Raw genomic sequence first — 21,985 nt, 5'->3', positions numbered from 1 at the left:
TAACTCAGGTGTGGTGGTACACACCTGCACTCCTGGCCCTCTGGGAGCTGAGGCAGGATGATACAAGTTCAAGCCAGCCTGGGCAATTTAGCAAGACCTGTCTCAAAATAAAAAAGGACTGAGGAGGTCGCCCTATGCAAAGGCCCTGGTTCAGTCCCAGTACCACACAAAAAATCACTTCCAAATAAAAAGTTAGAAGGTGTTTGCACACTTTGATGTCCTGGGACAGTGTGAACAGGACACTGTCCAGCACCTTCCCGCAACCAGCAGGCCTTGCGGTTCCACCTCCCTGTAAGTCCTGACGCCAGCCTCCCCTCCATCTGCACGGCTCCTCCCATGCCCGATGACCTGCTCCACTTGCTGGGAAAATTAACTGGCCTTCCTCTGTCCTCGTCCCATCCACTTCTTTCTCCATTACATATCCAAAGTGATCTCTAAAAAGTATCAACCATCCCCTCCCCTACTTAAAACTCCTGCCGTGTCTTTGTGTCGCACTTAGAAATAAAACCCAGGTGCCTGACTGGCCAGGAGGCTCGGGGTGGACAGGCCTGCTGCCTGCACCGCCCACCCCACACCCAGGGCTCCTCCAGCGGCCCCATGCATGCCCACCACTCTAGGCGTCCTGCTTCCAGATTTTCCAGGGGCTCCTGTGCATTCAGATTTCAGCCTAAACATACTTCCTCAGCAAGGCCTTCCCTACCCAGGAGCCCTGTCCCCTCCCAGCCTAGTCAGGATCATGACAACATTTTCCATTTTCTTCTGAGCACATCCTATAAGAAATTATCCTGTCATGTGTTTAGTATCTGTTTGCCCCAGGTATTTCAGAAGTCTTTGTCCTATTCACACTGTACTTCCAATATTTAAGTGGTGCAATACACATTTTAAATTTTTATTTGGAAATAATTATAGATTGGTTATAGGAAATTATAAAAATAGTACAGAGAATACAAATAAAAATAGAGCCAATCAGTGAAACAAAGGTGGTTCTTTGAAAGGATCAGCAAATTGCCAAACCTTCAGCTAGACTAATGAAAGAAAAAAGAGACCTACTTCAAATTAATAAGGTCAGAATGAAAGAGGAGATATTACTGTTGACCTTACAGAGATAAAAATAACTATAAGGGAATATTATGAACAATTGTATGCCAACAAATTAGACAACCTAAATAAAGTGGACAATTCCAAGAAAGACATAAATGACCAAAACTGACCTAAGAAGAAACAGAAAACCTGAGCAGACCTATAGCAAGCAAAGAGATTGAATTGCTCATCAGACACTTCCAAAGAAAAGTCCAGGACCAGATGGACGGTCCACTGATGAGTCTCACCGAACATCTGAAGAGTTAACAATTAGCAGTTCTTCCAAAATATTTTTTTTTGGGAGGGGGTACCAGGGATCGAACTCATCCAAATACTTTTAAAATACGGCAGTGCCCTGGTATCAAATCAGACAAGGAAACTAGGTGTCATTCGTCATTAGGGAATGATGCGGACGAAGGGCACAATAAGATACCGCTTCATACCCACTGAGATGCCTAGAATAAAAAAAGAGGAAAAGGTAACTGAAAACAAGTCCTAAGGAGCATGTGAAGAAACTAGAACCCTCACACCTGCTGGTGGGAAGGTAGAAGTGACCGAATTCAGCCCCAGTGGACGGCAGTCTGGGGTACGGCTCGGTGAGGAAGAGCTTGCCTCGCATGTGCAAAGCCTGGGTTCCACCCCCAGCATTGAGAAGAAAGCGCTCTCTGCAAGCACCTCTAGTATGTGACCTCTTTGGCATGTTTCGCTTAGTGGAATGCCCTTGACGTGTTTCCAAATCTTTGTGTGTGTCAAGTTCGTTCCTTTTTAATGCAACGCTTAATGAAACTAGAGTTCATTCCAAGGCAGTCAGCGTCTCTCTGTCTGTGGGTGGATCCGTGTTAGCTCGATGCTGGGACAGAAAAGCACCTTTGGATTTGGAGTTAGAAAGTTACCTCCTCAGAGAGGCCTTCTCTGACCATCCGTTCTAAAATAGCCATTCCATTAACCACTAATAGTAGCTCTCTCCAGTTGTCTTTATCGTTTATCCATCCCTGCTTGATTTTTTTTTTTCCTGGAAATTGTGGTTGCTGGCCTTCCACCTGGGACAGAGCTACTGAACCCACAAGGTAGGGGTCGCTGCATACCCCTGCACTAGCTCTGTGTCAGCCCTAGGGGGCGCGGTCGCTGCTCGTGCCCATGCCCTCCCCTCCCACCCACAGCACACTGGCTGTTCGCCCCTGCCGCTGCTCACATCTCCCTCATGGAGCGTTCTTTTCTAGGTCTCCTGGCCCCACCCTGGGGAGCGGCAGTGAGGCGCCGTTCACAGCCCCCAGCCAATTTGAGCCATGAGCTGTCCAGCTCGAGGCACCCAATGAGTGCTCTTGGTCCACCCCTTACGGCTGCCCCCTCCCCTCCTGGCCCTCTCAGGCTCCCTCACTGTCTGCAGAAACTCCTACTCGGTGCCCCTGCCTATGGGCCGTTCACAGCCTCACTGCACCCAGGGGCCGTGAGCACTGCAGCAAGTCAGAGCTCTGCTCAGCTGTGGGCCCCACCTGGGACTGGGAGGCCAGTGCAGCAGCGGCAGCGTGCAGGTGCCCTGCTGCTTGTCCCCCGCCTTCTTCCCACCTGCCATGAGAGAGGGCGCTGCAGGCGTGCTGCCCACCCGCCCGGCCCTGGGGCTCTACCCAGCATGGTGGCCGCCGGCAGCCTTCTCCTGGAGACCTGCCTGTGGATGGGAAGCCTCCGAAGGCCTGCTTGCTAATGAGGCCCGCAGTTTCCGGCAGGTTAACATGTTCTGCCTCTGATCACCACAGTTCCCACACAGCCTCCTGATACTCCTCGTGCTGACAGCACTGTGAAGGGAAATCAATTCCAACCCCGGCGCCTGCACCCAGGCTCGCCTCCAGTTGCTCCCTGTGTCCGGCACCCACAGTGACCCACTTAGGCTGAGCTCAGGGAAGGAGTGACGGATTTGGAGATGGGCTTTCTTGGCACACAACCCCAGCCCCACAGCTGCCCAGAGCACCAGGAGTTCTTGCCCCGCTTGAGGAGCGCGCCAAACTCCTCTCCCCCACTCAACAAAGGCCACCTCCTCCCTCCTGAAAGGGACAATTGTCTCTGAAACAAGCCCCCTTTCTTCTCCCCCCGCAGCTGGAGCCGGGCCTCCCCTCCCTCGGGCCGACAACCCCAGTCAGCCTGTCCTCCCTCCCCACTCGGCCCAGTGGCGGACGCACCCTGTGATGCTCCAAATACAGTGCAGTGCCGCTATAGATGAAAGGGGTCCCCGGGCACTGTCAGACGGTGGTGGGTGCTCCTGGGCAGATAGGACTGCGGGGACTTTTCAGTGTGGGAGCAAGGACCCCAGCCCAGATGTCTGCAGGGCCAGGATCCTGTGAGGGGAAGGGAGGAGGGTGTGGGACAGCAGGGACTGGTGGGGGCTGCAGGGCCAGCTCCAAGCCATGGCACCAGGGACCCAGAGTTGCCACATGTTCCAGATCTGCGGAAAAGCTAGAAATCTGGCTCATTTTTAAGTACTGGCAAAGAATTTTTCTTTTTCTTTTTTTTTAAACATTTCACACACCAGGGCCGGGGATGTAGCTCAGTGGTTTTGCGGCCTGCTGCGGGAGCACAAGGACCTGAGTTCGATCCCCAGTACCAAAAAAAAACCCACCAAAAAACAACATTTCACATACCAAACAAAATACCTCTGCAAGCCAGATCCAGCTTAAAACTAAAGTCCCCATGAGAGGACAGGTGTAAGGGGGCCTGTGTCATTTATCTCCTCATTCAGTCATATAGTCACAAAGAATTGCTGGGCATTTGCCGTGTGCCCAGGAACAGTGCTGAATGCTAAAGTCAGGCACAGGCCCTTCCCCTACCAGGCCACAGACATGAAGCCAATGTGAGACTCGAGGCAGTGCGCATCTTAGGGCTGGCTGGAGGTGGAGGCACCTGTGCCAGGGAGGAGGTGACTATTTTAGCTGCGTTTCTCAGGATGAGCGGGTGCAGAGCATTGTCAGGGAGCAGAGGCCTGGCCCGAGCCAGCACTGAGGTCCAGCCAGCATGGGCAAGATTGGGAGCAGCTTGGGGTGGTTCTGATGGGATGTAGATGAGACGGGGAGGCAGGCAGAGGCAGGCGCTGAGGAAGTCCCCTGAGAGGCTTTCCCATCTGCCCCCAGGGCACTCACGACCTAAAAGTACTGGTGTGCGTGACCACGACAGCAGGGCACTCTGCACCTCTGGCCCACTGGCCTCCCAGGGCGGCCTCAGCTGGCCAGCCAGCAGTGGAAACAGGACTGCAATCCCCAGGGCCTCCACGCTTGGAAACCCCGAAAGGGAACAGAACAAACCCCCAGGTGCAGCGCCATGGCCCTGTCCCAACAAACTCCTCAGCCAGATTCCTCCTTTTCTATTTTACAATTTTAAAAAATTCAACAGGCTTTGACAAAAGAAAATCAAAGGGTCCATTTGCCAGGTTAATTAAACAGCGGGTGTGGGGTCCCTTCCCATCCTTCCTCCTGGTGTCCCTCCCAAGCCCTGCATATTCCTCAAAGCCCACTGCCTTTTCAATCCATCTGGCTGGCAGATCAGAGGGGCCTGCAGCAGCTGTGTATGAGGACAGGGTCTGCAGGGACTGAGATCCTAGTCCTGCAGGGCCCTGGGCAGAGAAGGTGGCTTGGCCTGCTCCCCTGGCCCTCCTCGTTCTCATTAGCCCGGGCCACGGTTGTTTTAATCCGGCAGAAATCCTAATGGCCCCTCTCTCGATGGCCTTTCAGAGCAAGAAGGAGCCCTTGACGTGGACCTGCCCCTTCCACCCACCGCTGCGGCTCTTTTTTGTCATCCGCAACACAGGACGGCTGCATGACCTTGGTCTGGCCACGATCAGGGTCTGGAATTACTGGGCCGCAGATGGGGTGAGTAGCAGGTCTGTTCCTCGGAGGGGACTTGGTTGGTGAAGCACTGAGCCATTTGCCAAGCCTGGTTCCTGAAGCTCTAGGTGGGCTCAGGGTAGCCCTGCCACCCCTTCTCATGGTGCGGCAAGCGGCTGCACACTGCCTCCAAAAGAGCCACCAGGAACTGAGCTTTGGGCTTCTAAAAGCTTTGGGAAGTGACATGACTTTCCCGTCTTGGGGGAACTGGGAAAGTATGAGCTGAAGCTCAGTTGTACAGATGAGAAAGCAGAGGCACAGAGAGGGTCTGTAACTTGCCCGCATTCACACAGCTGGTCAGAGTCTGAGTTAGAAGTGAACCCACGCATTCGGACTCCAGGTCCAGTCTTCAACCGTTGCTTCCAAAACACTACTCTGAGGTGACTCACCAGGGAGCCTTGTTAGGATGCAGGTGTAATACAGCTGCTGCAGGCCGGGCCTAGATTCTCCCTGTCTGAGCACCTCCAGGGCCCGACCTTCCTGCTCCAGGCAGTCTCCCGAACTTACCTGCCTTTATTCCTTCATGGCGCATGTATTGCTGAGCACACGCCAGGGCCCTCAGGCTTCACAGTAAGTTCTGAAGACACCGTGTGAGAGACACTGTTGTGTCCTGGAAGGGCGTCTCATGCAGAAGCCCGAGCGAGGAGTAGATGGAGAATGCAGTAATGCAGGGTGGGGAGCCCAGCGCCTGGCTCTGGCAGGGGACATGGCGAGCAAGGAAGGACAGGCCAGTCGCTCTGTCCTGGTCCCCTCCTGTGATGGACATGGGGCCAGGGGTTGCTGTACCTGTCCCTCAGGCCTGTAAGGAAGCAGAAGGACGAGGACAGGAGGAACTGGTCCTCAGCCTCAGGTCTGGACAGACACCAGAGGCTGCTGGGGACTGCAACCTGCTGGAAGCCCGCGGCCAGGGAAGGAGCCAGTTGGTGGGTAGCCATACCAGCCAGGGCTGCTAGGTCTTCTAGCTTGGAAATCTGATTTCTGAGGTGAGTCTCCGTAAATGTCAGAAGTTCATTTCAGTTTTTCTGAACTACCGTACAGTTCCAGGGCACCTCCTCTCCGGGTTGGAGCGGCCTCCCCAGGTGTGGAGCAGGAGGGATAAGGAAGGGCCTGGCAGAATCCTGCCCTGAGCTCAGGTGCAGGGCCAGCGGAGTGAGTGGCGGAGAGCAGTGAGTGTGTCGGGGTGGACACTGTGTGCGGGTGTGAGGCGTGGAACAGTGAGGGGCCTCCTGCCCCCAGCTGTGGGCCCAGGAGCCCCAGGGAGGACCCATCTCACCCTGACTCAGCAGGTCGAGGTCAGACCTTGAGCATGGCGGCAGAGCCCCCGACCCCTCACGCTGGCTCCGCTTCCCTCCTGTTGGTGCCCCCTGCACGCACAGCCTCTGGACGTCTGTGGGTGCGCTGTCTGGGCCTCTGCTTCCTGGAAACCCGGGCCACTTTCCCGGGGAGCCCGCCCTGCCCTGCCCCTGCGCCCTGGTTAGAACTTGTGACCAGGTCCTTCCTGCACCGGAGTTTACGTGAGCTCCACCACTGCTGTTCAGAGCGGACAAATGGCCGGTGGATGAACGAACGAGCTCCACTTCCCCCTGCTCTGTGAGCACTCATGTTGCCCTTTGTTTTGTTTTTTTTTATTGGGTTTAGTTGGCTGATTGGGTTTCGTTTTTTATTTGTGTGGTACTAAGGCTTGGACCCAGGACCTTTGCACCAAGATACTCCCCAAGTCCTTCTATTCTTTCTTTTTTTTGAGCCAGGGTCTGAGTTCCCAAGTTGCCCAGGCTAGGCTCAAACTTTGAATCCTCCTGCCTCCGCCTCTCGAGTTGAGTGCTGGGCTTGCAGGTGTGCACCTTGGTCTTGTTGCCCTTTCTGATCTTCAGATACAAGCCTGAGGCTCAGAGAGGGCAGGTGGTTGGCACAGGTCACACAGCAAGTTAGAGCGGGGGACTGGAGTGAGCACGGCGACCCTCCGCCTCGGTACCTTCTCTGGCTGCTGTCACACCCACCCACCCACTTAGACCTTCATCCTCGTGAGCTTGGCCTGGGCACCATCTGCGGTGGGGAGCGCAGATCTGGAGCCGATGAGGCAGACGGAGTCCCAGCCGCCTCTGTTCACATGCACCCTGCCCAGAGGAGTAACAGAAAGGTACACCTGAAATTTCAATTTGAGAAAAAGAAATCTGAGCCCGCCGCCCCGGGGAAGCTTCTGGGCCTGGCCCTGTGTTCAGACGCCAGCCTGGGGCCCTGGAGGGGCCCTGGAGTAGCCCTGGCCCACAGCCGCCGCGCCCCGCCAGCATTAGGGCCCTGTATGCCCTGTTCCCGGTCCCGCCCGGCACTTCCTGGCAGGTGAGCAGCAGCACCTTCCTAGGGACGAGTAATGAGGCCCTGCTGGCTGCCCAGCCTGTCTCCTGCCACTCAGCCCTGTCACTGAACATGCATCTCTGGCCAAGAAAAGCACATTTCCTGGGCTAGATCACAAAGCTGATAGCTCTATCCCTTTTGGGCAAGCCAAGCCTTTCTTTTCAACCTGTGCTCAGCCTGCCTTGTGTGTCTGAAATACAGCTATGAAGCAGGGTCCTCAGTGTCCCACAGAGCACCTCGGTGTTTCCTGGGCGTGTGCACTCGGGGCTGCGGGGTTGGAGTACCGTGTCCCCCAGAGGTTCAGGGAAGACAGGGAGGGCAGCAGGGCTGTGGGCGCAGCTTATGTAACACACACCCGTCTGTTGCCAGAATTTACTGGGGGCAGAAAAGCACAAACGAATGCAGCTGCAGGTTGGTCTGATTTAATGTTCCCCAGAGAAGGCCATTACTGTGTGTTTCCGAGGAGATAAAGTGAGGCTTTATAGGAACTACACCCTGGCCCGGTAGACGTGGCTTGTTATACTGTGTTTTGTGCATGAGAATCTTGAAGAAGAGTTAAATGGAGGAGCTAATCCAACCAAGGCTTATTTAGGATGGAAGAAAAGGAGGCAGTAGGAGAAAGGGGAGTCTTTTTATTGGAAAAGGTGCTGCCTGTTACATTCCCAGGCTCCTTTCCCCCTTATTCGGTGGCCTGGTGAATGTGAGCTGCTCTGAGGAGAGGAACTTGGGAGGGGACTCGAGGACAGGAGGCCACAGGAGGCAGCACACAGCCGTCTCCGCCTGACAGCTGCCACATGTCAGGCACACACGGGGCCCCTGTGGGCACCAGACAGACCTGGGAGGGAACCGATGATAAAAAGAGGGCACCGTGTCATGTCACCCTCAGCGGTCGCTCAGGGCAGCAGGGGCCTTCCCATCCTGTAGCTGAAGCTGAGCGCTTAGGACAGAGTGATGGGTGTGGCAGACAGACCGTGTCTCTTTGGCCCACTCTGACTGGAAATGGCTGTGTGGAGTGCCGTCGTGAGAAGGATCTGGAACCTTCCTTTTGGTTCATCAAGGAGAGGAGGTTTCGGGCTCAGGAGGACGGGGTGACGTGTGTCACATTGTGCCACGTTCCCCGGGTGAGGGGTGAGGTCCCCCGGGTTTTCTCAGGCTCTCTGGGGCCCTCTTCTCCTGCACGTGACATCTGCTGGAGGAGGGGTCCACTCATCCCCCTTGTAAGGGGGCCGGAGGTGGGTGTGGCTTGTCCCCCGGGGCTCCTGTGTTAGAAGTCGGGTCCTCGGTGGGGCGAACTGTTGAGAGGTGGTGCAGCCTGATGGGAGCCGCTGGAGCACTGCCCTCAGAAGGGGTCCAGGTTGTCCTCACAGGAGCCTGAGTGAGTTCTTGAGAGAACAGTGGTTATGGGAAGAACAAGTCTGGCCTCTCTTTCTGTCCTTGTGTCTCCCACATACACTCTGCCATGATCCCATCAGCCACGAGGACTTCACCAAAGCTGAGCCAGGCCAGCTAAGTGCCATGCCCTTGAACCTCTGGAGCTGTGAGCTGAATACACCTCTATTCTTTGTAGTTCCCCAGCCTCGGGTGTTTTGGATGGTAACAGAAAACAGACTGACACACTCCAGAACCTGGGCTTCCATTGGTGCCCATGGTCCCCTGGTTCTCCTTCATAACAGTCCCACTGGCTGTCTGCCTACTGAAAACAGGCACAGCACGGCCATCCTTGCCCACAGCGGCACCACAGAAGCTGCCCAGAGCCTGCTCATAACTGCAGGTGTCCAAGCAGGGCAGGCCCTCAGGATGCCTTATACACCGAATAGTGCTCAGCCTATAAATCCTGAGTGAATAAATGAGTGAATGAATGAACCAATGAGTATCCCAGGTCCCAGTGGATTGTCTCTGCGATGTGCCATACAGCCTGGGCTAGTGCTGCAGTGACAGAAATGTGCTGTATGTGCCCTGGCCAGGATGGTAGCTTCTAAACACGGGCGGTGGATGAAAATTTGGAATGTAGCTGGGCAACTGAGAAACTGCACCTTAAAATTTATGTAATTTGAATTAATCTGAATTTTAACTTAAGTGGCCATGTAGCTGGTGACTGTGCTTTAGGCCAGGTGGTCTTGGAGCCGGGGAGACATGGAGGAACAGCCAGGGCCTGCCTGCACAGACCTGTCCCTTCCAGTGGGGAGGGGCACAGAACAAGGCTCTGAGGGAGCGTATGCCATCACTTCCTGCAGAGTGGAGTGCTCTGAAGACAGTAGAGGAGGGCAGTGAGCTAGGGGCCTGGTGGGGAGGAAATGGCTGCTGAGGACCAGGGTTCAGAGTCAGGGGCAGCAGCCGTGGATGTCAGTGGGAAGAGCATCCCCAGCAGGGCCCACAGCAGCGGGAAAGGCCCTGAGGCAGGCACATGCTTAGCCACTTCCAGGAGGGAAGCGGAGTCCAAGGCTGCAGCATGGTGGACAGAGGAGGGTAAGGGGAGGCTCCAGAGGGGGCTGGAGCCAGGTTGTGTGGGCCCTGAAGGTTTGGGCCTTACTTGGAGAGAGCCAAAGAGATGGGGATCGGAGAAAGCTGTCCATCAGCACCAGGCCACTCGGGGCCAATCCTCATGGCTGCAGCTGTGTCGCCAGAGCTCCCTGTGTCTCGGTCCCCCCTATATAATTAACTGGGGTAAATATTGTTCATCGAGCACATGCAGAATGCTCCGAACCATTCCCGTCCACCACGTGTGCCATGCGGGACCCATGTTAGCACTGTTGCTGGAGGCTTCAAGCAGGTGACAGGATCTGCCTCAGGGGCCTCACGTGCACCCCAGCTACGTCTGGAGAGTGCAAGAGAGGGCAGGGAGCCCCGAGGGGAGGCTGTGGGCGCAGGGCAGCTGAGAACGCCTACTGCGGGGTGACCGTGGGAGCACATTCAGACCGGGATGTCCTTTGCATTTCCGCGTGCCTCTTCTGGAGGAAAACTTTCAAACGAATGCAGCGTTGAGGATTAGTTTATAGCCACCCGTGTGTCCGTCAGCAGTTTCAGCGTTGGTCACCATTCTGCCGTTCTTGTTTCCTCTGTCTCCCGCTCATGCCATTCCACACACAGATACCTCAGCGTGCATCTCTGACAGATGAGCCGGTGTGTTTGTTTTTGTATAACCCTGATGCCACTCTGATGGCTGACAATAATTACTGTTTCGCTCTTAATGCCCACTCTATATTTAAATATGTCTAATTGTCTCAAAATTGTTTTTTTACCGTTGGTTTGCCTGGACCAGGATGCAAACCAAGGCCAAACACGGCAATGACTTTGAGGTTGAAGGTGTCCCCTTTGTTTGTTGGTGCAGGCAGGCTGCCTGAGGGCTCTGGGTGCCTCGGGCCAGGGACCCCGGTTATGTCATGGCAGGTGGCTGGTGGGAAGGGGACTGACCCCATTGCATGGGAGCAGAGATGCTGACTCGCAGTCTTGATCCAGCCCAGTAGTGGCGAACCTACGGCACCCATACCCAGTGGGCTGTTTGTATCATTGAAAGCTCTCAAAGATTCACCATCACCAGCCCAAGCCATTGTCATTGGCCATAGGATGCTCTCTGGGGTGGGACAGAGCAGCAGAAATCTCTGGGCAGAATGCATGCTTGGGACCGTGAGAGTCTCAGGGCTCAGGTGTGAAGCAGACCCACAGGAAAGTCCATTGAGTCAGGGCCAGCAGGGAGAGACCCCGAAACATGTTCAGGTGCCAACCGGAGGTGGGGATTCAGAGCTAGGCTCAGCCCCAGCAGGAAGGCAAGCGTAGGTGCATGCCCAGCACAGAGAGGAGGGCTGTGTGCCAGCAGACCAGGGACAGGCTGCCACTGGGGCCTGACAGATGGTGCTGGCTCAGGGCAGCCATAAACCCAGACTTGACTGGGGGGACCCCTGCCCCCTCTTCCCGTCTTAGCGGGGACTGACAACAGCCGAAACTGTTGATGGCAGTGCTCGGGAGCAGGGCTAATGGCCCAGACAGGACTCATAACAGCAGAGGATAGAAAGCCCCATTACATCTGGGTTAGGCACAGAAGGGAATCCTTTGGCTCACGTAACAGAAGAGCCTGGGCTTGCTGGCTTCAGGTGTGGCAGGCTCCCGGAGTTCAAATGTCATCAGGAATCTGCCTGCTTCTGTCATTTGATCCTGCTATCCTTGGGTTCAGGCAGTCTCACCTGATGGCATTAGGCCCACTGTCGATTTCAGTAGTCCCTGCAGAAGGAGACTGAGAAAAGGGCCCGATCTAGTACCGTTAGCCAGGCCTGACTCTCACTTTTCCCTGTGCCAGCTGGGAGGGGTGGAGGGGTACCATGGCTTGGCCGGAGCCCAGCGCTCCCTTCCCACTCCCCTCCTTTTGCTCTCTGTCCCCCTGCCCAGTGGGCTGGGACACCGAGCTTCAGTGTCCTCCCTGACCAGCTGACCAGCATGCTCTACCCCAGCATGAGTGTGGCCAGCCAGGCAGTGTGGTGCCCTCCCCACTGCTGCCACTTCAGACTTTATCGCTGCCTTTGCGGGGAAGGGAGGGGTACCCTGGAGTGGCTAAGATCAGGAAAGGAGGGACCTGGGCCCCTTATTTGCACACCCAGCCTTCTCAGACTGCTTTCAGCCCCGCCTCTCCTGAAACAGGCCTGCAGCTTCTGTGTAAGCAGCGTCGCCAGCCGCTCCTGAGGTTTAGTCCAGGAAGGAGCCCTCCTGAGAACTGACCCTGGGCTGAGTCACAGGGCCCGTTGAAATAAAGATTTCAGCTACTGTTCTCAGGTAGTGTGGGCTCCACATGTCCTGTACATCTATTTGGGACTTTTTGGTCCTGAGTGGTGTGGACAGAGTGGTCCTTCCCAAAGAAAGACCAATAAATACTCAGAGCTGTTAATGCCGAAGCACTCCGGAGACCGGCAGGTGATGAAGAGCAGCAACCTAGAATGTCCGGCACAAGCACCAGACCATGACAGGTGGCAGAGACCGGCACTGGCCATGTCACCCACTGGCACCCAGCATTACCTGATGTCATCAGGGACATCAAGACTGCTAGCAGAGCTGCATTCTGTAATTTCCATCTGAACCGTGCAGAAGGACCCTGGGCTGATTGGCAGCAACATTATCCACATGAAGAGATGGAAAGACTGGATTCCCAGTGGACAACTGAAGGGTAGTCTCCAAACAGGGAAAACACTAGGGAAGGTGGGAAATGACACAAATTAGATCCTGTTTCTCTTTCTCTGAGTGTGTAGCAGTCACACACTACTGCATCTATTAGTTCCCGAACCTAACCTGGCTCAGGACTCCACTTCTGAGCCAAGCTTCTTCGGACCTCTCCCTTGCAGACATTCTTTCCCTGCATTCCTCCCAGGGGATGCTCTGCCCCGCTCAGCCCTGTCCCAACTGCCCACCCCTGCCCCTGCTCCAACCTCTGCACCCCGCTCCCCTCCCTCAGGCCCTACTTCCGGCATCTGCAGGTTCTGTTCCAGCCTGCCTGCTTCCCAACCAGGTCTCCCTTCCTCTCCACCTGAGCCCTGCTGCCCCGGGATCTCTCCCACCTCCCCTGCACATACTCGGGTGCTAGGCCCCTTTGTCTGATCAGCAGAAGCTTCAAAGTTCCCCTGCACCCGGGCACTGCTGGGCAGGGCTCAGACACGCTGTCTGCCCTGCCAGCTCTCACCCAGGATGCCAACAGTGGGCCTGAGGGCCCAAGAGGGCACAGCACAGACCACACACTGCCTAGGGCATCCTGGGAGAGGGCCGGGCCCGCATGTAGCTCCTGACAGGCGTAAGCCGGCTCACATGGTCTTCCCGAAGTTCTTTGAATTAATTGCCAACATTTACAACTTGGAAGGTGTTGCACATAAATTGACTTTCGGATTGTCCCGAGCAACTGGACGATCTGCCGATGTGGGCCGCTGTAGCTCTGGCCCAGGCCAGCCCAGCCCACAGTCCCCACTGCTGCCCCCCGCCCCTGTCTCCCTGACATGGTGGCACAGTGGTCCTCATGTCCCCTCACCTCTCTCGTTCACGGTGCTTGCATTGGTGACTCCTCTCCACTCCCAGACCCCCAAAGATGGCTGTCTGGCTCTTCTGTCCCTTGGTAGCTGTCCTCTCCTGCTGGCCCCATAAAGCTCCCCCTCCTCCTGCCTGAGCTGCTGCCATTTCTATGCCCAGAATGCCCAGCCCATCTGTGACACACCCTGCCCTCCACAAATTCAGGACTCTGCCTAACCCCCCACAGGGTTCTCCCACCCCTGGCCTTCCCCACACCCCTAGAGGACTCTCAGCTCCCCTTCCAGGCTTCCCCAGCATGTTCCTCAGTGCCTCCTGGCAGATTTATTCTGTTTGCCCTCAGTGTTTTATACCTTGTGAGTCATTTGACAACATTTGGAAATTGACTTTTGAAGAGCTGGCATCATTCCCACATGGTGTCCGCCGCTGGAGCCAAGGGGCCTTGCTCTGTGCTCCTGCGCATGCGCACTCCAGCTCGCTGACCCCTCACGGCTGCAGGGCCACCTGCATTGAGTGTACTCCACAGCTGGGCACGAACTGTTCATGGAGAGGACTCACTTGCTTCCTTTGCATTCCTCCTAGGCCAGGATCTGGTGGGCCACTGCCTAGTGTTGTTTGAATTAAATAAAATGGCAAGGACTGCATGCTGAGCTGAGCCCAGATCTAGAAGAAGCTTGACCTAGGTGGGGTATGGAGAAGAATTCTGGGTCCTGACCAGAGTGGGTGAGGTTCCTCCCATGCCTGCTGCCACCCACTGCCAGGAGCAGGAAGGCTGCCCCAGGCTTCAGGGAACAGTGGGCCATGCTAGCCTGACCATCAGCTTATGGTACGAATATCCAGGCAGTCGACTGGGAACATGCTGCGAGTGTAGCTCGTTTGTTATGTGTGTATTTGGTGCAGGTAGCATTCAGAGTACCCTACATGTATGTTCATTCTCCGTAGAAATCCTATTAGATGGGTATTGCCGTTACCAGCTGCACCTTACAGATGGGGAGACTGAGGCATAGGAAGCAGAGCAACTTACTGGTGGTCACATGATGACCAGGCAGTCACGTGCCTACCACAGGTCCCAGCCTTTTGATAGGGAGAGACTGTATCATTGCTGGACTGTGTCAACCCTTCTTCAGCACCCAGATGGCCTGAGATTTCAAGAGAGGCTAGAAATTCAGTGTTGAATAGATCTCCTAATTTTTAAGCATTATCAACTAATTCTGAAATCTGTAAATGCTCTGAGAGCTGAACCACCATGCATTGCACCTTGGGGCCGCCACCTTGTGAACTAATTTGTCTTTCATGTCTGCTGGGCACAGGATGGTCTGCCCAGAGCCTGGCACGTGCAGGTGCTTGTGCAGTGTGACATCATACCATCTTCTCCCTTTCCAAGGACACTGAATCTCCACATCAGGGAAAATGGCTTGTGTTGGTCCTCCTCCCAAGGGACATGTGACAGACCTTTGGGGTCTCCTCCTGACAGAACCAGAACTCTGTAATTTCTCAAGCTCGGGTGTTTGAGAGAGCACGTTCAGTCCCCAGTGCTAGACCTCAAGATAGACAGGAATGGCCCAGTCCCTGTCCCCGAAGCCCTCACACCTGGCAAGGACAGGCGTCCTCATGTGGAAACCTGGGCAACTCTGAGAGCCAGAGGAGAATCAGCTGGGGTCAGGGAGCCAGGGAGGCCAGGGGCTTCCTGGGGCTTCCTGGAGGAGGAGGCCTTTGAGCCAGTCCTGCCGCGTGGTTCGCAGCTCTCTAGGCTGCGGCTGCTCGCCCTGTGCCCTGCCAAGCTGATGGTCAGGGCATGGGCAGGGAGTCCAGGAAGCAAGTCCTAGGGCCCCTTCCTGTTCTGGGGAGCTTCTGACCTTGCAGTGTATCTGGCAGTGTGAGGGACACTGTCACTGTGGCCCCAGTGTTGGGCCTGGGCGATGCATAGCCAGTGCACATCTGGTAGAAGTCAGAGGCCCCACATGCTGTCCTGGACCTGCCTGGCCTGCAGTCCTACGTCTCAGTCAGTGCTTTGCTGCAAATGTCTGTCTTCGGGTTAGGCTGGCTGCAGCAAGGCCGAGGGTGCTGCAGCCACAGCTGTGCTCTGGTGGCTGTCACAGTGGGACCACAGTGCCATTCATCCTCTCTGAGCAGTACGGTGTTCATTGGAGGAGACACTTCAGGGCCAGGGAGGGTACTGGCCTTGCCACGTGTATTAAATTACTTCAATTGAAATAATATTTATATTGTTGTATTAAAATGCATTCTAGTCTCAACATGGTCCTGTGAGCTGTAATAGAGGAGGGCAGAAGAGAAATGGAGTTGGGAAAGGGGCCCTGTGAACCACGGGCACTTTAGAGCATCCTTTGAGAGCTCCTTGCAGAGGGGGTCTGGGGCTGCATCAGCAAAGGTGTCACTTATCTCTGGCCAGACAAGGAGAAAACAGCGTTCACGCAAGGAAAGCAGAAAGGCACATGCGCAGGTGCACACATGGCCCTAAGGGCGAGGTGGTCGCAGGGTGGGGTCTGCCTGGATGGACTTGCTGGGTGCCTCAGAGTAGGAGAGAGCTGGAGGCGAGGCCTGAGACAGGAAGAGGAAGCCGGCTGTGCTTGAGCAGTGAAAGACCCCTCACCCTGGAGGAGTGGCTGACAGTCTCCCAGGGCTGCGGGAGACTGCAGGGGCTTGTGGAACCCCTGCCCAGTCCTTGAGGTTGTGGCTGGCTCTCATCCTCTCCCCAGCGCGGCCCTTGGGTCGAATGTTTATGCCCGATCTCCACGTGAAGACAGTAGTGGCCTTGGTACCTCCATCCTGCGTTCACAAAGTCAGCCGACCACAGGTGGAAAATATTCAGAAAAATAAAATGTCTCTACTGAATATCTTTTTTTATCATTATTCCCTAAATAATACAAAACAACAACAAGTATTTATACAGCATTTACACTGCGTCAGATATTAAAGTGATCTAGAGATGATTTAGTCTACGGGAGGATGTGTGTAGGTTATATGCAAATGAAGTGTGTGCGTTTTATAGAAGAGGCTGGAGCTCTGAGGACGCTGGAATCCACAGGGGTCCTGGAATAAATCTCCCGAGAGTAGGAGAGGCGACTGTGTAGGAGGAAGTGTGGGGGATGAGCATGCCCTGTACTCACTGCAACCGCCCTGGGGAGGGGAATCAGTGTGCAGGCCGGAGAAGTGGGGCCTTTGGGACCAGAGCTGCACTGGGGCAGGTGACTCTGCCCATGGCCACACTGGCACAGGCCAGGACAGCACCAATGTGCCCAAGCGAGAATGCCAGCCAGAGTCACTCACCATAGACCTGCTGGGGGACCTTGGGGAGGGCAGCAGCCTCAGTGTCTCCATCTGTACAATGGAGACCTAGTGCCTACCTTGCAGAGCTGTTCTGAGTGCTGTGTGGTGCAGTGCAGTATTCCACTTGAACTTGGGGTATCAGAGAAGTGAGTAGCAGTTGCTCCCTTCAGAAGATCCGCTCTAGTGAGCCTCAGGCCAAGTCCGCCTGCAGGTATGGCTTCTTGGCCTGCAGCTGCTGGAAACACCTCCAGACCTGGCATCGTCACACAGGGCAGAGGCTCCCGCTTCCTCCCTCCCTCCCCTCCTGCATTCCCCCTGCCCACGCCTCTCTTACCTACGTGTCCTACCTCAGCCTGCTCCCCCGCCCCACCCCCAGGCAGATTTCTTGGGGAGCACTGGGCAGTGGATGAATGCAGGCCAGATGGGGCTCTCGACTTTTCATGGAGGGGAACTGGACAGACGTTGACAGCCAGACTTTCGTTAGGAGGCCGAGATGCCCAGCTCCTGACGTGCCGGTCTGGAAGGCGCCCTGCTGCCCTACCCTCTCTTTAAATGAGTGTTTCTGTCTCGCCAGATGTTTCCATGGTGGTAATTTTGCAGAACTAGTCATTGAAAGCTGCCCGTGCTGTCCTTCTCAAATAGCTGTTTCCTGATTAATTCACAGCACGTGCTTGCTCTGTGCCTCTGCTACACGGAGAGCACATCCGTATAAACATGTAAAAGAGTGCTTTGAGAATCGACTTTTCTGACAGCCAGCAAATAGTAGCCTGCCGTCCTGCAGTTGGATGATTGAAGCTGAGCTCCTGCGCTGCTACCCGGGCTGGGTCCTTCTGATTCACATGGCTCCAGAACCCTCTACCACTGAGCGATGAAGAAGCGTGGCTGGAACGAGCTCACCCCCCAGGCAGGAAGGTGTGGGTGGGGGATAAGTGTGGGTGGGCATCTCTGGGCTCTCAGATCCCAGGCAGCGAATCAGAAGCCAGAGCGAGAGGGAAACCAACGTGCCACCATCTTCCTGGTCACATTACTCTGACAGAGCAGGGCTGGCTTGGGAGAAAAATGCCTCTGATTAATCCAAAGCAGTTGCTGAGTGCCTGGCAAGTGCCAGGCCCTGGACAAGATAGCAGCATCTTTGCTGTCGCAGAGCTTAGCTTCGAGTGGGAGAGACCATAGGTTAGAAAGCTGTTGCGGGAGACCCTTCAGAGATGAAGGGGAAGTGGAACAGCATGGTGGCTGGAGAGAGGCATGCTGGGACTGGGCTGCTGCAGAGCCTGTGGCCAGGGAGGCCCACTGAGGCTGAGAAGGAGCAGTGCTGCAGCAGAATGTTCCGGGCAGAACATTCCAGGCAGTCCAGGAATCAGCTCAGTGCTATCGAGGAGCAGCAGTCAGAGCCGTGGGCCGGGAGCGAGTGAGCCAGAGCTGGGCAGAGATAGCGGGCAGGGCGCCATCGCAGGGGCCCAGGGCTTGACAGGAGCCGGGACTCTCATCAGTGTGGGGGAAGTCGCCTTGCTGGGAAGTGCTCAGCAGGGGCTGCCGCGATGTGATTGAAGCTGTTTTTAAAAAGACTGGCTGCTGCGTAGAAGATGAAATGTGTGCATGCGGGGAAGGGAGGTGGCAGTGTGGAGTGGAGGCAGAGACCAGCTAGGAGGCAGTGGAGGTGTCTTTGGGGAAGACGCTGGTGGTCTGGGCTGGGGCAGGAGCCCCTTCTGGGAGGAGAGGTCAGGTTTGGGGTGCATCTGCAGAATGAGCCAAGGGACGTGTTGACGGTGGGATGAACGAATTAGGGGCACCGAGGGAACTCCTAGGTTTCTGGCAACTGGTTGAATGGTACACCTGCGGTAAGGATGGGAGAAGACTAGTTTTGGGGAAAATTACCAGAGAGTTCTGTTTGGGTCATGTCAAGGTCAAGATGCATGTTAAACACCTAAGAAGAGAGGTTAGAAAGTCACTTGGGGCTCGGTGGAGAAGTCACGGTTGGACAGTCAAATAATTGGGAGTCATCAGCACCAGGGTGGGATTCAGGGGCTTAGATGACTCCCCTGAGAATCAGGGGCCGCCCAGCCAGTGAAGGTCCAGCTGACAGGGGCATCCGGCTGGGGTCCTGGGCAAGGGGCAGCAAGCACGGCAGGAGTGGAAACAAGCAGGTACAGCTGCGGGAGCCCAGGGTCGAGCCTGGGCAGCAGGGGCAGTGGCCAGGCTGCTGTAGGACCTGAGGACCAGGACTCCTCCATTGGCTCTGGCAGACTGCTGGGCCCTCGATTTACTGTCCCCACAGGAGCCCTCAGAATGGGAAGAGGGCTCTCTTAGTGATCACACGGAACAGCAGGTATAAATCAGACTCATCCCTGACAAACAAGGGTGGTCCCTTGCCCCAGTTAGTGTCCCTCGGCATGCTGGGTCCCGTGCAGAGCTTGGGGCAGAAGCCCAGCAGGAGCAAGGTCAAGAGCAAGGGGAGAAGAGGGTGTGCAGTGACAGTTTCTCTAAGCTTCACTGCAGGGAAGGTGAACAAACCATGGGTCGCCCCTGAAGAATAGCATAGTCCTCAGCAATAAACAGAAAGAAAACAACTGATCCACATGACTCAGGTAAATCTTGAAGTGATTATGCTGAGCAGAGGAAGCCAGGTGAAGAAGGAGCACATAATTCCTGATTCCTTTTATATAAAACTTCTAGAAAATGCGGACGATCTATAGTGATGGCGAGCAGGGGCAACAGGGTGGGAGGGAAACTGGGGGTGACGGGCGTGTCCGTGATCTTGAATGTGGAGATGGCCCCTGGCTGAATGGCATGTGCCCGTGTTAGACCTCCTGAGTTAGTTGCCAGGAATATGTCCAGTGTGTGGCATGTGGATGCATGATATTCCTGATATAGCTGGGGAGAGATTTTGCTGGAAGAGAGAGACCGGTGGGCACATGTCAGGAAGGGGGTGGATCTTGTTTCAGGCACGAACAGTGAGGTGTGGAACAGCTGCACGACACAGGCACGTGTGTGGTGGGGGAAGAAAACAGAAAGACAAGACAGGGACCCTTGTGAAGATCAGCCAAGCTGAGCGGTTTAGGATTCATCCCACCGGCATGCATTCTCTACCTTCCTGTGCGAAAGTGTTAGCTGGAAAACGTGTTAGGAGTGCAGAGATTCCCTGACCCACCACCAGGCCATGGCCATGACACCCACTCCACAGCCCCCAGCTGAAGGGCGGGGGTCCCCAGTGTGGTGACAGCTGTCCCTCAGCTGCGCGCTGCAGTGCCCGTCCCCACTACATGGTCAGCGAACACGCTTAGCTCCCCTGCATGTGCGGGCCAGCAGTGCATGAAGGGCTCCGCCCCAGGCTTTGGAGGGACGTCGTGAGGCACCTCCTGTGGCTTCCTTGGAGGCCTCCGCAGGAACGAGACCCCGTAGCTCACTTCAGCTCAAGTACTTCTGAGGGGCTTCTCTTGCCCTCTCCTGTTCTCCATACTTCCTCTCTCCATCAGCTGCCAGATCAGCTGCCTCTCAGACTCTCACGACGCCCAGTTGAGACACTCATGGGGCCCAGGGTTTGTGCACACCAGGCTTTTCTGACATGCCTGGCCCAGGAGCCATACTTTTAAAAATGTTGCTATAGTTAGTAATGAAAAACCATGATGAATTCGCAAAGGGGAGAGACTAGGCAGATTGGCTCCTGCAGAAAATTAAGTCAGGTGGCAATGTGAAGTTGAGGTTGAAGCAACAAGATCCAGGAAGCAGGGAGACCAGTTAGTGGTGACTACAAATGTCCCGACAGGAGGTAGCGATGGTGCAGGCCGCGACCGAGGCCATCTCTTTGTGAAAGCCCTTTGATTTCAGGGTAGAAATGCAGAGACGAGATGGAGTCTTACTTAGCATCCCCGCGGCCAAAGGTTTAGAAAGCTCGTGTTCCTAGCATTTCATAGTTTTCTGCTCTGGTATCTGCTCTTTCCAAATCTGATGCATCCGCCCGCCTGATGCCAAGCATCCTCATTTTGTTAAATTCTGTGTTTCCAGGATCTTGGCATTGGTGCCAGGAATGTGAAGCTTTATGTCGGCAGACACCTCATCTTTGATGGCGTGTTAGACCAAGGAGGCCCAGGGGGCCCGGCGGATCTCACCATCCCGGTTGGCCCACAGAAGGAGAGGAATGCGAGTGCCGAGGGCAGCCCAAGTGCCTGTGGGGGAGAGCACAGACCTGTCCCTGCGGCCACTGGCACGGATGGGGACCTGAAGCTCAGCCACAGCTGCTCGCAGCCAGCTGAAGCTGTAGTGGATGTGAAGCCTTCTTCACGAGGAACTTCACTTGGCAAGAAGATGAATTCAACTAACTGCATGAAAGACAGTTTGTCCACGTTGGAGGAGGATTTAAGGTTGCTGGCAGCCCCGGCCTCCATGGATGAGGTGCCCAGTGCACTTCCCTCCTCCCCACCAAAGCCACGCGCTCCTCTGGACGTGCAGCCCACTCCGGTCCGACAGCTGGATGACCTCACGGGCAGGAAGACCTCTGAGCTGCCAAGGAAAACCCCGTGCTGGTTGCAGCCCTCTCCCACGGCCAAGGACAGGAAGCAGCGGGGGAAGAAGCCCAAGCCCCTCTGGCTTGGCCCTGAGGAGCCGCTGGACTGGAAAGGCAGGCTCCCACCCAGCCAGGCCATGCTTGGGGGTCCTGGGGAGCCTGGGGCCGAGGACAGAAGCTCCTGGCAGGAACAAGGGCGGAGGACCAGCTGGAGTGTCATCGCTGGGGAGAGACCCCAGAGGGCGGCCCCCCAAGTCGGCGGTGATGACTTGGACTTCTTTACCCAGCCCCGTGGCAGAGAGCGCCCTGCTAGCGGGCGGAGGGCCCCGAGGAAGGAGGCTGTCGGCAGTGGCAGTCACGGCGATGCCCAGCCGGCCGGTGGAGGTAAGGTCCGGGCAGAGTGTGATGGGAACTGTGTCGCTCAGCCCTCTGCTGCTGTGACAGAACCCCGGAGAAAACAGTGTGGGGAGGAAAGGGTTGCTTTAGCTCACATTCCGCGGTCAGGGGGCTCTGTTGCATCTGGGCCCGTGGTGAGGTAGAAGCACGACAGCGGGAGGGGGTGGGGGAGGAAAGCCGCTCACCTCATGGCTGCCAGGAAGCGGAGAAGGGCACAGAGCCGAGAGGAAGGGGCCCCACCTGCTGTCTGTCACCTCAGTCGTGCCCCCATGATGACTCCATCGCGGGGCGGATCCACCGAGGAGGTCGGAGCCCATGACCCGGTCCCCTCCCGAAGGCCCCAGCTCTCAGCGCAGGAGTCTCGTGGGGGCTGTTTTAGGCCCAAAGCATAACAGGCACTGACACCCCCATGCCTCTAAGCGGCGCGAAGCCCCTCGGCCGGGACCCCGTTTCCTTGTGTGTGCAGTGGGGTCACCCCAGCGAGGGCCGCCCAAAGTCTGGGCGG

General features: G+C 55.9%; 1 protein-coding gene across 22 annotated transcripts in view; it reads left to right on the top strand.

Moving 5' to 3' along the window:
* The window catches only part of Katnip (katanin interacting protein), a 179,218-nt gene that overhangs the window by 128,178 nt on the left and 29,055 nt on the right, over positions 1–21,985 (top strand). For all 22 annotated transcript variants that reach the window (XR_015450358.1, XR_015450359.1, XR_015450360.1 and 19 more), the window contains 2 exons: positions 4,797–4,934; positions 20,586–21,468. Coding sequence is in view for 19 of the 22 variants with exons in the window: in XM_021237361.2 (XP_021093020.1) it covers positions 4,797–4,934; positions 20,586–21,468 (1,021 nt within the window). In the remaining 3 variants the exon portion in view is untranslated. The remainder of the gene's footprint in view (positions 1–4,796; positions 4,935–20,585; positions 21,469–21,985) is intronic.

Source organism: Heterocephalus glaber, unplaced genomic scaffold (genome assembly GCF_053883595.1).
Source record: "Heterocephalus glaber isolate CG9 unplaced genomic scaffold, H.glaber_assembly_v1.0 deba00000943, whole genome shotgun sequence".
NCBI classification, from domain to species: Eukaryota; Metazoa; Chordata; class Mammalia; order Rodentia; family Bathyergidae; genus Heterocephalus; species Heterocephalus glaber.
The sequence above is the reverse complement of the archived record's forward strand: the minus strand, read 5'-3'. Positions and strand labels throughout refer to the sequence as shown.